A 17,122-nucleotide genomic window follows, 5' to 3' on the forward strand; every position below is an offset into this window, starting at 1 on the left:
ATATGAATTTGATTTAAGACTGTGTTTGGTAGGATGAAAAGGAATTTATTTTTTTATCAAAAATATTTTGGCTAACACGGAGACCTTCTAGCATTTATGCCATAACACTAACTTCTATCCATTTATAAAAGGGAAAAAGGCCAAATATACTCCTTTAATTTGTTTTAATAGCTAGTTTTACCCTTCGTTAGTGATTGTGGATAAATATACCCCTGTCATCTTCAAACTTGACACCCGTACCCCTATTTGGATAGAAAATCCAAATCGATTTAAAAGACCCAGTTTCAATTGAAATTGGAGTCATTTACTTCTCCATATATACAAGAACACCACATCACGACCGTAAATTGAGGTTGAATTTTCGGAGCTTATTACTGGATTTTCCCATTCTCGATCTTCAAGTGAAGCTTAATTGATTCAAGAAGGGCATAATCATTTTCAAGTTCACAATTTTCATACATCCTTAGTTGCTTTTTTGGGTAAGGGTGAAAAAATCTTAACTACGGTGGTGAGTCTTTTGATTTAATCTGGTTTGGGTTTTAATTTGGTAGGTTGCGGGTTGGGTTTAATTGGAATCTATTCGAAATAGGTAATTTCAATTGAAATGGGGGTTTTTTAAATCGATTTAGGGTTTTCCATTCAAATAGGGGTACAGGTGTGATGTTTGAAGACAACAGGTGTATATTTATCCACAATCACTAAGGAAGGATAAAATTAGCTATTAAAACAAAGTAGAGGGGTATTTTTGGCCCTTTTCCCTTTATAAAATACTAGATGCGGTGAGCCCGGGATGACGCGAGCCAAATTGTTGTAAAGTTTCTTAAAACCTAGTTGAGCTCTAACAGAAGCTATTTTTCCTAAACTTAATTTTCCTGTATTGTGAGTAAAAATAGATTCACGCAAGAATTGTCAGTTTATACAGGCTACAAATGTTCTTTTAAGAAGTTACTTAGAAATAAAGAAAACTTAAAATGAATTGTAAAAATTAAAATTTGATACGCGTAAATAATGTCTATGAATTTTTTTCTGAATAAACCATACAAAATATATTGAACTTTTCTTTAATTTAAACTTCCATTTTCCATTCCCATAAAGCATGGCAGATAAAAATGACATTTTTTTCAATGTTCTAAGTTTAACCGAACGTTATTTTACAAATGAGTTTCTTAAAGACAGACAAAAAGTTGTAACAATTCATATTAGCTCAATCACTTTATTCTACAGTAACTTCGACAGGCTATTGCTTGTATAACCAATGGATGCCTGCAGTAATGAAGGATTAGAGAGGAGCTTCAGAGTGTTATCTTCATGCTGAATGCAAAAAATATTGTTGAACCTATTATTGCGGAGCAAATTCCAAAATATAAATTGAGTCTGTTGAATATGAAAAACTGACTTTGGGGACCTCTTACCACCTGCTTTCTTAGGTTAGTGATTTCTTAATGGCCGTTAATAAACGTTGTTGGTGCTTTTATTTTTCAGACAGGGTTGGGACTTGCTAAAAATTAAAATGCGGCATAACATACAGAAAATACTATTTCTTACCTGCATGCTTCCCATTTGTATTATACAAAAATATTAGGTGACAATTATAAGTGGACTTGATGTTTTGTTTCGGCTAAGTAAATGTTTCGCTTATGTAGGCATATCAGTTATATATGATAAGAATCTATCTTCTATCTATATATAATAAGAGAGGCAAAAACATAATAAGATGACAAGTGTCATCACCACAAAATTTCTATTTTAAAAAAAATAAAAAATAAAAACACATAAAAAAGGAATGAAGAGAAAAGACAAAAAGAGAAAAACTCCCTGGCCTTCTCACACACTCACACACATGCACGGTTTAAAATATTTAAAAAATTAATTTTAAAATTTTAAAATCATATTTGTTGCAACTGTTTACACCATGATCTCCCTATTCCTTGGGCACATTTCCTTTGCACTTATTTACATCCCCACCGGTACACTTTATTATTATTATTATGTGATTTTTTCTTTATATATCACCAGTCTCTCTCATGGATCAGCATCTTTCTATACTCATGAAATGGGGGACGCAAAATCAACGGTCTCTACATTGTGAGTTGTAAATTGTAACTGTCCATGGTGAAATTGCAAGACCACTTTTGCGATTGAAACCGCTAAGAAGATTGGACGGGAAGGTTAGTGTTTTTAGTTCTTCTATATACTTACTATACATCTTTTGTAGGTTTCTTTTATGTATAATTTATGTCTGAGTATTGCATTGTTTTGCAGATGTTTTTGATAATTGATTGTCTTTCTTGCAGATGGAAGACGAGATCCTATTACATTTTCTGGTAAACTATGTGATTGAATTAGATTTTACCAAAACTACTTGGGCTATACGTTTAATTTATTTCCCGTGCTTATATATTCTATTTTATTTTCTTGTGCAGGGGACACTTTGGCTTAATTTGGAGATGAATAAAATGAAGTCTAGCTTTCTGGATGGATGAGTGATGTGGTAGGATTTTTGCCGTTGTATTCTTTTCTTTTCTGCGATCTTAAATCCATGTGACTGGAAATGATATAAAATTCTTCAATATCACATTGCCAAACTTGTGCATTCGGTTGATATTGTAAACTAAATCTCAATTTTATGAAAAACAAAATCCAAGTATGAAAGCATCACTAATTGATACAGAAATTGAATTGTACATCATAAACTTGATTTTTGATTATGTAAATATATAATAATTGGATAGGGAACTTATAACTATTCCAATTTACTAAGTAAATATGTTTGGAGCGCACTTAAAAATTAAAACACAATAGCAAATACAAAAATCATTCGATTAACTTTTGCTCAGTCATATAGCTCACGTAAGAATATGTGATGTTTCTGGCAATAATTAAAAGTGCAGTGCATATACTCATGAACGTTGGATCACATATACTTCTATCTTTAGAATTGAGAAGTTTCACAATTTCTAAGAAAGTAGTAAAGTTAACTCAGTTACATTGAATATTTTAGGGAAACAAGACTTCTGATTCGAAACTATATATTCAAAGTCACTTTTAAGAGAAAGATTAAATTCACATTTATCTCTCAAAAGAATTGCTAGAAAGGATCGAGCACCCCTCAAAATATCACTATAGAGACATAGGTGAAGCCTACATTTAATCAAATTTAATCCTATTTGTCTATATGACATTTTAGTATTCAAATTCATAATCTCAGTGTAAATAAACTCTTTATTATATAAACATAAAGTTCAACAAATTTTATTATCTTATTACTTAATTTTTTTTTAAAATTATTCAAATATTACCTGACAACTTTGAACATATAAGGGATGTTAATGTCATAAACATATCAAAATAATAGATATAAACATATCATTGCAAACTTCAAGAAGGTTAGTGGTACGAAGGCAAAATTAGAGAGTGTTATCTCTTAAATTATCCAAATATTAAAAAGAGAACAGTGGGCAAGAATATTAAGTCAAGTGGCGAACTAACACCAAAAAAGGACATGATAATCTTTGACATTGTTAATAGGCAATATGGTAAAATTAAGTGATCATGCCTGTTTTTGAATTGTAATTAATATATATATATATATATATATATATATATATAGTTTTAAATTAGGTATGATTTTCTTGGGAATTCGTATAGGAAGATTATTTTTAATTTGAATTAAAAATAAAAATTACGTTCCCATGTTTTAGATTAAACAAAGAAGTACTTTTTTCTAAACATACCAATAGGATGTGTTAAAAATATTACTTTAGTTTCCATATCATAACGTCTAGAGCAGTTGCAACTTGCAACCGTGATGGGATATTAAGTGCCAACTTAAGTTTTTCATATAAAAAATTTATTTAAGTTTTACATCATTGATGACGTTAAATTTAGTATATTAATAGTTATATTTAATATTTCACAAATTTATTTGTTTTAAGTGTGTCAACGGGCTATGAATTTTTATTTATTATATCAAACAAAATTAAGATAATAATATTCTACAATTAGTTTCTGATACCTTCCGCGTATCGCGCGGGTACTAATACTAGTATTGTTAATGCCATCAGAAAATGCAATGCATAGTTTGTAGTTGCTTCATTTGTTAGCTGAAGATCATACTCATATACAGTTGTGAAGAAGTTTACCCTCAAAATAGAAGTTGCTGTCTCGACACACAATTAGAGTTTTTTTGGCTGACCGCACCACCAAATAGTCCTTCAGAAAGTTATTAAAACTTATTCCTTTGACTGAAAAGATATTGCACAGATAAGAAAGAAAGGGGAAGGCTGAAACAATACAGTTAGAAATATTCTCTTTCAGTAAACTATTAAAAATCATCTGATTGGAATCTTTTCTTGAAAAAAAAAAAAAAAAAAAAGAGAGAGTCCTCTGACTGAACATGTTGACTAATGTGCTTATGATAGACTTCACGTCTTGATGGAGTTTTCATGTTATAATATATGCTCTCTATGTGACAGTTCTTTCTGATATATAACTACGTATTTTCTTTTTAGGAGGGAAGACAAATAAGATGCAAGGTGTTTAAAAACAGGTCGTAAGTACAGAGACTCTCTATCTTCTACCTTGTGCATCTGCTGCAGATCAATGGAGACGTTCAGCCCGATCAATATTTTCTTAGTTTCGCTTTTGATCTGAACACATTGTAACAACCTCTAGGACTTGACTTTTGATCATTGTACAAATTGTCTCTACAGACTTATCTACAATGTACAATAAAACAATATAATTTTGTTCATGTTGGGAACCGTCACTCCTAAATTAATTAATGTCGCACTCACCTCAAAAAAATTTCACTAACCATAATAAACTAATATAGTTTGATATAAACATCGAAATGAATAAATTTTAACGTACCGAATGCAAACGAAGTTTGTTCTTAAATACCGAACGTGAACGAATTTTTACCTAATTTACCCTGTCGTTCACAAGGTTCACATTTAAGAGGGTTGACTTCTCAGCTTGTTTAGATATCTTAAATTCAAAAACAGAAATTACCAGGACCGTTGTACTTCCTGCCATTTGAGATCAATACACACGTTATTACAGAATATCATTGTTGTGGAGAGAAACAAATCACTATCACCCTACATAACACGATTTAAGCATTTACAATTCTTGTTGCATTGAGTGGTTGAAGTCCTGATATATGCAACCATTATTTGCTTAAAACATAGTACAAATACAGATGTCATGCAACCAATAGACATGGCTCGTAATTTTAGGAATCACTCCTAAACTGGACTAGGTTACAGGACACTTGCTCTCATTTAGAAAAAGCTAACATTAAGATAATGAAAGAATTCATGAACTATTAGGTTTATATCACCATAATCCGATAAAGCGCTCGCTTCCAGCATCCAAACAAAGAAGAAACCAACACATTATTAACCATGAATCTGTCTCATCAATTGATAAATTACATAAAGATAATGGAAGAATTCATGAACTATCAGGTTTGTATCACCATAATTCGATATCGCGCTTGTTTCCAGCATCCAAACAAAGAAGAAACCAACACATTATTAACCATGAATCTGTCGCATCAATTGATAAAGTACTTAATAGATCAACACTCTTGCCTGGAATTTCTTCACATTTAGTGAACTCGTACAACCGACAAATGTTGCCTTCTCTAGCTAACTAATGTACATCCTTTTGGTCAAAAATAGATAATCCACTTCACTTTAAAATTTTAGTCTAGTGCCGGAAAGCATGATCCGCCTCCAGTTACCATGCGTTTTGTAACATCTAAAGAGACTCCGTTGAAATTAAAATGCAGAACCGCTGTTTTTAGTCTTTCCAAGCATTATGTCTTTTGCTTCATTAATTTTAGAAGCAAGGTAGTGGCTGCCCCCTGCATCTGGATGGTTGGCTACCATCACCTTCCTATGTGCCTCCCTCACTTTATCTGCTGGAGTGCTTTCCCTGTTGAAGTTGATGCCAATGATATCAATTCAATAAAGGAGAAGATGAATCTTCCTGCAGCTCTTATCTGCTAAAAGTGCACATTCATAGGGTGTGTTTGGTACGTAGGAAAATGTTTTCCTAGAAAACTACTTATTTTCTAGTGTTTGGTAAGTAAGCAAAAAAATATTATCCCAAGAGCATTTGTGTGTAATCTACTAAAACACTACGGGGGTGGCAGTTGGGTGGGTGGGGAGGAGACAATTAACTTGGAATGTTATTTATGGAACTTGTTTTCCCTACTTCCATTAGGAAAGTCATTTTCCTCATTTTTAGAAACTTGTTTTCCTAGAGAAAATATTCCCAAAACATTTTGACCAACCAAACATCGGAAAACTGGAAACCTCCATACCAAACACACCCATATTGGAAAAAGAGTTGTTATAACTTTCTCCACTTTAGCAAGTATGCTATATAATTACAATCAACCAAACCACAAGCTTAAAGGGAAAAAGAGGCGGGGCGGCCGGGGGGGGGGGGGGGGGGGGGGGGGTGTGTGTTGGCAGGCAGAGCATCCTAGACCAAAGTCAGGAAATGAAAACATGAGGGGATGACGAAAAACAAATCAAATATGCTATTTGCCCATATACTCTACTTCGAAATCAAAGTCTACCCACCTCATGTCACAAATCATCTCCTCATACATAACAAAGTACTAGATGAGTCTCATCGGAGATATAAAAAGAGATCAAAGTATCTAAATATAGCCTTCTTAGAGGAGACAAATATTTTTTTTGGATGAAGAAGAGGAGACAAATATTACTGCCTATATGATCTATGGAAAAGAAGCAGGGAAAGATGGATCTGGACGTTTCGTCCCCTTAATCTCAAAGATATCCCTAACAGTTGTCTTCAGTGCAAAAGCATCAAAACCTGATGCCAGCATACACTTTTGACTTGTTCCAGAATAATAGCTTTTTACTTAGCTACCATGTCAAACTAATTTCAATCTTGCAGAACACTTGACAAAGAAGAGTCCATGAAAACAAAAAGGGAAATGAAGAACCACCATACTAATGCTATAGACCAGCTCTTACATCTATCAGAGACTTTCCAAAAGATTGAGTAGTTAATCCTCCAAAGGGGCCGTTCTTGTAGATCAATTGTGATCTGACATCTCTAACTTATTCTGATCTCGAAGTTTCAAGAATGCACAAGTACGGCTAGTCTGATAGTTATGGTTAACAAAGGGATGTGAGTTAGAAGGCTAGTGTATATATGGTTAAAAAAGATGCAAAACTGTTACAACAACAACTACACCTCAGTCCCAAATTAAACTTCTCATGTTACCCTTAATGAGATGATTTATTACCGCACAAATATCTATGGCTTATTTTAGCCCACAAGTTTCAAAAATATTTCTTCCTTCAACTCCGTGCCCTGTCAAAGTGCATCACTTAAATTGGAAGGAAGGGAGTAATAATAAATGTCCAAAGTCCAATAAAGGAAACTCATTTTTCATCAATATTTGCTTTACTTCATATTTGCTTCCCTACTAAGGGACATATAATGATATTTCTGTAGTTAAAATAAATAGTCAATATTATGAGATTTATTTAGTAAGTTAGAATGAAATGAATGGTCAGTATGAACGTGCAACAAGAAAACAATAAATGTGCAGAATCTACCACGAAAGACTAATTTTCACCATAATTTTTACCCTTTAGCAAGGAACACACTGAAACTACTCTTTTTTCTATATTGATGGTATACCTACCAGCTTGTGCGCACCTCGAGTATTCCACTAAGTACCTGCTACCCTCTCCACCAGCATAGGTACGGGGTAACTCTGCTTAACAAGACTTAGGTTGCACCCACTGGGGTTCACTAGGTCACAGCCTCCGGTACAACATTGATGCAGCTCTTAATACTATGCATACTCATTATAATGTTATTTCTTATAGCCTACATTAATACACTAACCATCAAAATAACCATACATAATATCTCCATCTATGCAAATAATGAACGTCTTCACATTTGTAATGTATTCTATAATTAAGCAATGGCAATCCCACTAAACCTTAACAAGAATGATAAAACACACCTGACTCCAAGAATAAGAGCAGCTTCCCTCCTCGTCATTTTAGGCTGAAAACCTCCTTCATAAAATTTTCTCATTCTTGCAGTGGGTGGTCTGGCCTTGAACGCTTGCCAAGCCTGGATGCCATACCTTCCCGCCAATGCAGCAGTAGCAACAGTAAGTCCTGCTATGAATGGTGTGGCCTGATGCACAAGTTGGAGATAAGTGTGATCTTAATTCTTAATTATAATTGCTAAAACATAATGTAATGAAACCACAACAGACGGAAAAAGAAGCATGTTAACACACATAAAAAATTAATGTATTGAAACCACAACAGACAAAAATCCAAGGGCCAGCTAGTGCACAGCTCGATACTCGGTGGATAATGGCCAACCACTTTATCCTTCTCCACTTAAATACCAGGCTTTATCTGCAGCAAGATACGAACTCGTGACATGCGCCTAACCACATATAACACACACTCTTTTTTATTTATTTATTAAACGATCTTGCACTACTCTCTTATCACTCGAACAAAGCCCCAGGGTCTACTACTGATTAAATTCATGTAATACATTTGACATATATATACAAATAGATAAAGCAAAATACTTGAGAATAAAATATGGAAAAACAATGGTAACTGAAGGGAAACAAAAAAGAATGCAGAACTACGTGAAAGTGAGAAAAAGAATATGGAAACTAAACATTAAAATGTGAAACATGTATGTGAATGTTCCAAAGGCCACATCGTAGACTAAGTAAGTTTAACAACAAATAGCGAGTTTCTTGAAAATAATGCAAGTGTTGCACCTAATTAAGTAAGTAGACGGCTTACAACAAAAGGGTTAACGCACATCCAACAACAAATAGAAGACACTATATGAACACAAATGGGCACAAATATGATGCTATTCAACTTCAACACCCTCGTTTGAACATCAATAACCCTCCCGTCTATTTCCCACCAATGAGGGCCTTTCTCCGTCCTCTTCATCTACCCACTCTCAAAACTTGTCTATTCCAATTCGGTTAAAACACCCTAATAATTCCATGAAGAAGACTGGTAAAATGGTTATCCCAACTAGAAAGGAAAAAATGATCTAAATCAAAGGCCATATTTCGACCCGGACGTTTTCGGAATGCCGTTAATAACCACCGAATTGCAAGTAATTTTCCTTGTGGATCCTATTTCAATGGGAACTTGATGAGTCAATCACCTACACGTCTTGCTTTTGCTGTTACATCGGGAGTTACTCCACGTATTGCTTGACGTAAAACGGATTTCGACTTTTCAGGAATATCTTAGCTGATGAAATTAGTAGTTGTTCTTGCTTCTTTAGCACCTATAGTAGTTCCTATACCTGTCATGCTCCTTGGATTATTTACAAATGGTATTCAACCTCTACTTTTTGCAACATTAGCCGCGGCTTATATAGGTGAATCCATGGAGGGTCATCATTGATAGTCTTTTTTAACCTAAACATGACGCTTTGAGAAACTTCAAATCTCTCTTGCTTGGGTTTAGGAGCAATACTAGAAATCCAACAATTAGACAATATATTATTTAGACAGACAATAGGCAAAAGAAATGAACTTGGGTGTAAACAACAATAACTACACATCAATCCAACCTAGCTTGGTCCACCAGAAATGAAATTTTTAAAAGAAATATGCTTAAGCAGATCAAACACCAACAGCAATAAACTTAATCCAAGTTCAAAGGCTAAAAAAATCAAATCTTTTGATGGATAATAAGTAAAAATTCAAACTTTATCAACACAACTAGCAATTAAGGAGAAGAAAGAAAACAAACAACAAGTACAAAACTTACAGTCAATCATTTATAACTCAAATCAAGATTCATATGAAATAAGTAAGCAAAGGGGACAGTTACTGAGAATAAAAAAAAACAGTTAATCTTTTTTTTTTTTTTTTTTTGTAATAAAAGAATTCAAAGCACAAAAAGATTCATTACCATTTTATGCAGAAGGGTTATTCTCCCAAGGGCTTTAAAGAATAATTTAGAACAAAGAAAAAATCATGTCTTTTCTCAATATTTTGATATCTATGGGCCTTTTTTCTTGTTAGGGTTTTCTCTTTGAAGCAATGAAAAGAAATAAAGGAAACTGAGAAAGATGAGGAAGAAGGGAATATTCTGGAAAATGGTTATGGGCCTAGCCAAACATGACCAAGTTTCAGTTGGCAGATTTTTTACTCATATGACCCTTTTTTGGGCCACTGTTTAGTGTTTGTTTATGTTTTATGAATTTTTGCAAATATAGCCTAAGGGCCTGTTTGAATTGGCTTATTTTAGGTGTTTTTAAGCTAAAATAGTTATTAAGCACTTTTATAGCATTTGGCTAAAATAAAAAAAGTGTTTTTAAGCCAAAATGACAAAAATAAATCAAAACAGGCTCTAACATTTGACAAACAAAAGAATGAAAAAATTCATGTTACAGGTTTTGGGGGGAAAAAAAGCTGAATATCACAAAAAAATTAAAGGTAGTTCAGTTTCTTGTATAATTTTAGATATTATTTATTTAGAAGTCTACTGAGAGTGTGTTTGATATGAATTAAGGAAAATGTTTTCCACGAAAATAAGTAGTTTTCATACTTATTTTCTTGTGTTTAGTACGTAAAAAGAGAATATTGTCCCAAAACTATTTGTGTATAATTTAGACTAACGTTATGAAAGTTGGAGGTGGAAGTAGGAGTGGTGGGGATGGGGATGGAATGGTTAGAAAGGCTAGTCAATAAGGATAATAGAAAGTTGAAGTTAAATTATTTTCAAATTTAGAAAACTGACATTCTTTTCGAAACAAATTAAAAAAGAAATATTATCACATAAGCTAAAGACGAGGAGTACTATTTATGGCTTTCACGAGTTCTACATATTGGCTTTAGTTATTAAGAATAGTAACTTGGGTTTAGTTCATTGGATTAGTTAGTCAGTCCAGTCGTCTAGTTGTAACAATGAATTCAAGGGGCTTAGATTTTTTTATTTTTTATAATTGTAGAGTCCGGATCAACTTGTCATAATAACAATTTAGATTGATAAGAAGAAATTACCTAGAATCATAATCTTCTAACATTTCCCTCTGTTTACAATAGTATTGACCAGTGCTTTCTTCTCCCTATCCATTCAGTATTCGCAGCATGTCGATCCAACTAATTCAGATTCACGTCGTGTAAAGTCCAATAAAGTACGTTCAGTACAAAGAACATTGGTAAAAATATGAGGGAAGACTGTAAAATCCAGTAAATTTTACAAGTAACTTGTACTAATTACAGGCTTAAATGGACCCACACGAGAGCAAGAAATAATTGGGACATGGTAACATGTCATTTAAAAACTTTTCTTAAAGCAATATTTGCTCCAGTTTACGGCATTGTATGCCAGTCGTCCTCCAGTTTTGGGGCGTGACAGAATTCCTACGCAAAGTATGCATGGACATTTTAGTGCTTAAAGGATTTGATTGATGTTGATAGAGGATATTATCAAGAACAAAGCAGATGAATGGTGAAAATAGCAGTCACCCGTTGTAACCATTTGCTGCCCCTATATTGTGGATTCTCACCAGCATCACAATTCCATGGAATTTGGCTTTTCATGTTATCTTTCATCATTATGTCAATTTTCATCATTTGCAATCCATTACTTGATATACACTCATTCAGAACTCATTTCCAATTACACAGACTTTATTCCTACTTAGGCTCCTTCCTTCCGTGATATTTACTTCAAGACAACAGCATTTAGTCTCACGAAATGCTGATGTTTTCTGCTGTTGGTTGAGGTTCAAACAGACCCAGCAAAGACACAATATGTTATGACGGACTCTATCTTTATTCTCGTCCGATTAATCAGTTCTTCAAAAGATCTACCTTTGGAGTGAATGATTTGATCAATGAATATTCGAGGCTATATTTTTGTCAACCATCCCTGGAATTCAAGTAGGAAAACAACAGATTAATTTACAACAACAACAACACACCCAATGTAATCCCACAAGTGGGGTCTGGAAAGGGTAGAGTATACGCAGATCTTGCCCTTACCTTGGGAGGCTGGGAAAAACAACAGATTAATTTGAAGACAGACAATAATATACAACAACAACCCAGTGTGATCCCACAAGTGGGGTCTGGACAAGGTAGAGTGTCTGCAGACATGCACACTGCTACTCCCACCTGAAGAACATAAAATAATATACCTTTAATTGAATAAATAAATATTGTAAATTTGTAATCTTTTTCACTATGTGGAATACATAATAAGGATACAATCATATGTAATCACAATCAAGGAGAATGTTTTTCTGTAAAATGATTCACAACTATCACAACAACACGTGCTCAACAACTCTAGGAGAAGGAAATATATAGAAGAAAGGTGAATTCCACAAATCAATAATGCCTTGTCTAATCTTTATTTCTTATCTGGATTTAGTTCATGTGGTAGGGCAGCAGGATAGCTTCTAACTTGTGGAAGGAATAACTAGTTGATGACCTCTTTCACGTTGTCCTCGGCAATGGATGTATTCATAGAGGTATTCATGGAGGTATTCTTCAACTTCGGTGGGCCTGAATGCCGCCTTGGTCTGGCAGGTGAAGGCGGGTAAGAGAGCCGCTTCTTGACGGATCCTGCTGGTCCCTTTTCTGGGGTACCGTTCTCCACGCCTAAAGGGTTTTGCAATCGTGTTTTTGCTTTAGCTGACTTAGTAGGTACCATGTAACTTGGTACAGACGAGGAGCTTGCCAAACTCTCGTCATCTCTAACAGATGATACCCCAATGCTATGCCTCCTGTTACGTTCTGATTGAACACTGAACATGCTTCGCGCATCGTCATCTTGGCTTATTGCAGCTACTCTTGCCGATTTTGGTTTTCTGGATGCTACTGAATTGGCTGGCTTGAAAGGGGTTGTAGGAGATTGGTGACTTGGCTTTGGAGAAGGGAGGTCAGAATTCAGCTGATGCCGGGCAAATGCCTTGGTAATTTCCCCTCCAGCAATACTGGCACTTCGAACGGACATTTGATCATTTTGTGTTTCCGGTTTAGCGCCCATCCAGCGATCTAACCAGCTCCAACCCCACTGAGGATTCATTGGATCCATAAACAACAAGTTGGCAGATCTTGGTGACTTCTTCCAGGTTTTCTGTTCAGGTAAAGTTTTTGTCACAAGCAATACTAAATATCTTCTAAGTAGCTGTGAAATTGTAAATATAAAACGCATGCAAGAGTCATTCTGCTGAAGTAATTCATTAGTTTTTGAACACATGCAAAAGTCATTCTGCTTTTAGAACTATATTACTTGATCGAAATGTGTGTTTTTAGTCCTTTTATGTAAGAAGTATGTTGTATTTGAACTACTTTTAGAACTATATTACTGTCAAATATGGAGTAATAGTGCAAGCTTAACATAACACCTGGCTAATTAAGTGGTGAAACGACTAATAATTATGGTAAATTGTAGATGAGGAAAGGGATCAAAGTGCACATTTCAATAAATTGAAGGTCATAATGTGCTTATTCAGAAATCACAAGGATCAAAATTATAATTTACCAATAATTAAGGGCTAGAATCAGCATCTTCCACCACAAGTGGGCTCGAATACATCTAACCTTCACATACTCCATGAGATACCAATATGTATCGACTGCACTCTTTCCAACTGCTAATTTTTTAGTATAAATGAAAAGAGTAGCTAATTACCTGATGTGAATATGAATAAGCTAGTGCTCTTTCTCGTCTAACTGCAGCTTCATATTTGCTGAGTAAGCTTGCTTCGATCTGCTCTTTTGATTGCACACTGTCATCCCATTCTTCCCCTCTCTATCAAAACAAACAAGAAATGCCATTAGACTAAAAAAGCAAACAATCCATTTCGAAACTTCCTATTGTGCACATATAGATGCATAGTATTCAAATCCCTCCCCCAAAGGGAGAAAAGGAGAGTCAATTCGGCTGACAAAATCCTACAAGATGCCAAGCATTTCAGTTCATTGCTATAGCAAGAAAGAAAATATTGGTTAGGGAAAAATACAAAAAGGCGCTGACAAAGTTAAACCAAGAACGAACATTCACAAAATTGAAACAAAACAGATCAGCCGCTTAACTTTTATATAGTGAAATCTGCAAGCAAATTAAATTTTCAGTGAGTAATTATCGATGCGGCAAAGTGTAGATATCAAGTTCCATATTGCAGCATCTTTTGAAGTCAACATTTCCATAATTTGGCATATAACATTTCCTAATGAGCTTTATTAAAACACTAAGCACTGATTGGGTGACAGTTTTAGTTCTCTAGAAAGACAGATTGATCTCAGGTAGTGTCTAATTGAGGATCAAATTCCATATTCAAGAACTACAGCCCTTCTTTCAAGAAAAAAGGTGGAATAATGGAAGCATACTGACCTGCAAACTCTCAAGTTCTTTTGCATGTTTCTGCATAAGCTGCCTCTGGAGAGCTCGATTCTCTTCCAACATTCTGATCCTTCTAGAACTAATCTGAGACTGCACACGAGATAGTGTTTGCATGCATTTTAGAGCATGTGCAGTTTGCCGTTTCCCTGTAGGTCCATCAGCAAGTGATTTGAGTCTCACAAGCCCTCTTAAAGCCCTCAGTGCCCTCCTAGCCTGCAGATCATAAACCACAAGAGCAAGTTCCTTCTCAGTATCAAAACATTTATTAGTAGCTGTACTGATCTAATAAGGAAAAGTATCAACCTTATCGCAACCAAGCTGAAGAAAATACTTCCACATATGGGAAATTCATTTAGAACAAAATCAACATAAGGTGCCGTTTGGACATGCGATTTCAAATCATGATTTCAAGTTTTGATTTCAAATCCCAAATTCATCTCAAAGGTAGAATTTCAACTTCAAATCTGTGATTTCAAATTTTCTAAAATTGAAAACTTGCCTCATAATTTTAAATTTTTGAAAAAAAAAAAAACATATTTATTGCAAAAGTAATCACCCAAGCCTACTTTATCAACCCATATTTATTGAAAACGTAATTCTAACCACCGCTTCCCTCTCCAAACCCAAAAACCAGCTCCTTCTCCAAACGGACACAAATGCTCAACCCATATTTGGAAAAAAATTGATAGTTTTCAGAAATTGTGAGGTTTTCACGTTTATGAAAAAAAGTACAACTTGTTAAATACCAATTGCATGTCCAAACAAATTGCAACTTCAAATCAACCTTTACCCAAATCAATAATTTCAAGTTCACGTCCAAACACCTACTAGAATGTACAGATGCATACCAGATATCCTCGAAATGCAGTCTGAATCTTGATTGTGGCTACTTCCTCCTTAGATTTGCCTGCAAACCGAGTCACTTTAGTTAACGGAACGACCTCTACAGCAGCCTCGGTGGCTGCAGCAGAAGTTTCAGCAGCTGCAGAAGTGGAAGCTGCGGAATATGCATGTTTCGTCTGCTCCTCTTCCACTTCAGCCAGTGCGATCTCTTCCACATAAGGAACAGGACGAGGAGGAGATGCTGAGGAAGCAACCGGGGGCAAAGAATCTGCAACTGCATCCTTTTCTTTCCCAGACCATTTCTTCTTTGATTTACTTGCTTTCTGAAATTAAGCTCAAAAAACTTTAGTCACTGTTAAACAAGAAAAAAAGCCGAAAAAAGCTCGATATACTTATTTCACGAAACCTTGTCTGACTTCTCACCTTAGAATCTGGGCTCAGAGCCTTCTTTATGGAAGAAAACCAGCTTCCTTTCTTCCCCATTTTTCAATTCATTCCTCAATTTTCCCTATTTAACTGACAAAGCAAAGCACATTACATGGCTAGCTTAACCTTTTTGGTGAGAGATTCATCCACGTAAGTCAAACAATTAACAGGAAACTAATCCCCTTGAAAACTTAGCTTTAGCTAAAACTCTGTATTTCTATTTAAATTTTTATTTAATATGTACAAATAATCTATTCAGATCCCAGTAAGCAAAAAGAACTGTGGTTTATAAATCCTAGCTACGCCTCTACGTGGAAGATCACAATTATACACAAATGTATATATATTTTCCATGTATAAGTCTTCAAAGAGTACAAGGGTGAGAAAAGAACCAAAAATCACCTAAAGATCATTAAGGAAAAGGATGTAATAAAACTGAATGATCTATAAATAAAACAGTAATATCTAACCAGATTCCCAAGTTATCAAGAACCTACACGACTAATCTAATTTCTCAAACATGAATAAAAATCAAGAAAGATTCTGAATCCTTAGTCCCATAGTGGTCAAAAATCACACTGATAGATCAAAATTGGCTTTTTATCTCAATACTTATCTTTACAACTAAACAGATAACATAACTACTAATCCAATTGAATATATAATAGAAAAATCATGGAAGCTAATATATTAACAAAATAGTAACAGCCCACCAAATCACATTAAAGAAAATGACACTGCAACTATCTTCAATTTTCATAATGATTGTAGTTCAAAGAAATAACTAACCAGAAACAAAGACAGCAAAAAAAAAAAATATACATATTTTGTTTGATATTGAAGTTAAAGAAAGATCTGAAGTATATAAAGAAATACCTGTAGAAAAATATGGACCTTGTTCAGATCTCAGAAAAAAAATCTAATTTTTGTTCTTCAAAGAATGTAGCTTTATCTCACAATATTTGTACAGGAAAAACAAAAGAGATTAGTAAAGTGTTGGACCCCTCTTTACTTTAGTACTTTGTAGTTAGATAAAAATCAGATCTTGATGGAGTTGAAGAATTCAACTATATGAATGAAAGAGCATGGAAAAAAAAAAGACCAGCTGGTTTTGGGTCCCACTGAGTAAGTGGACCCCATACTTCTAATTTGTAATTATGTCACTGTTTTATTTGTTGTCCGGCAGATAATTATTAGATGCTTCTTAGTTAATGTCTTTTTAGGTTTGCTTTTAATAATAACAACTCATGAAACCGACACTGTTAATTAAGCATTTTTACATTAGAGGAGAAAAGCATCCACTCCCATAGAGGAGTTAGGAAAAAAGAACTTACCTTTTGTTCCTCCCTCTACTTCAATTTAGGTGCACCTGTCGAGTTTCGAGAATCAAACTTGTTTATTTTGATTATATATTTAGC

The 17,122-nt window shown here is 34.4% G+C and overlaps 2 protein-coding genes across 2 annotated transcripts; both read right to left on the reverse strand.

The window, feature by feature from the left end:
- Nucleotides 1-5,366: 5,366 nt before the first annotated feature.
- Nucleotides 5,367-10,186, reverse strand: LOC132049693 (mitochondrial import inner membrane translocase subunit TIM14-1). The gene is made up of 3 exons (XM_059440597.1): nucleotides 9,987-10,186; nucleotides 8,030-8,208; nucleotides 5,367-5,943 (listed from the first exon to the last, which is right to left on the reverse strand). Exons 1-3 carry the CDS (start codon nucleotides 9,987-9,989, stop codon nucleotides 5,787-5,789), a joined length of 339 nt encoding a protein of 112 aa, XP_059296580.1. The 5' UTR covers nucleotides 9,990-10,186; the 3' UTR covers nucleotides 5,367-5,786.
- A 2,033-nt stretch (nucleotides 10,187-12,219) lies between these two features.
- LOC132049694 (protein IQ-DOMAIN 2-like) lies at nucleotides 12,220-16,737 on the reverse strand. The gene is made up of 6 exons (XM_059440599.1): nucleotides 16,581-16,737; nucleotides 15,702-15,786; nucleotides 15,284-15,601; nucleotides 14,427-14,648; nucleotides 13,725-13,844; nucleotides 12,220-13,166 (listed from the first exon to the last, which is right to left on the reverse strand). Exons 2-6 carry the CDS (start codon nucleotides 15,759-15,761, stop codon nucleotides 12,507-12,509), a joined length of 1,380 nt encoding a protein of 459 aa, XP_059296582.1. The 5' UTR covers nucleotides 15,762-15,786; nucleotides 16,581-16,737; the 3' UTR covers nucleotides 12,220-12,506.
- Between the last annotated feature and the right edge of the window lie 385 nt (nucleotides 16,738-17,122).

The sequence above is a fragment of the Lycium ferocissimum genome, chromosome 3 (assembly GCF_029784015.1).
Source record: "Lycium ferocissimum isolate CSIRO_LF1 chromosome 3, AGI_CSIRO_Lferr_CH_V1, whole genome shotgun sequence".
Taxonomy (NCBI): domain Eukaryota; kingdom Viridiplantae; phylum Streptophyta; class Magnoliopsida; order Solanales; family Solanaceae; genus Lycium; species Lycium ferocissimum.

Excerpts from the sequence above, each read along its gene's own strand:
- LOC132049693 (XM_059440597.1), bottom strand. Across the intron at positions 5,944-8,029 it reads GCTCTTATTCTTGGAGTCAG|GGAAAGCACTCCAGCAGATA; the intron begins GTGTGTTTTATC and ends CAACTTCAACAG.
- LOC132049694 (XM_059440599.1), bottom strand. The coding sequence starts at position 15,761 with ATGGGGAAGAAAGGAAGCTGGTTTTCTTCCATAAAGAAGGCTCTGAGC. Across the intron at positions 13,845-14,426 it reads AAGAACTTGAGAGTTTGCAG|AGAGGGGAAGAATGGGATGA; the intron begins GTCAGTATGCTT and ends TTGTTTTGATAG. Across the intron at positions 13,167-13,724 it reads CTTATTCATATTCACATCAG|AAAACCTGGAAGAAGTCACC; the intron begins GTAATTAGCTAC and ends TTACCTGAACAG.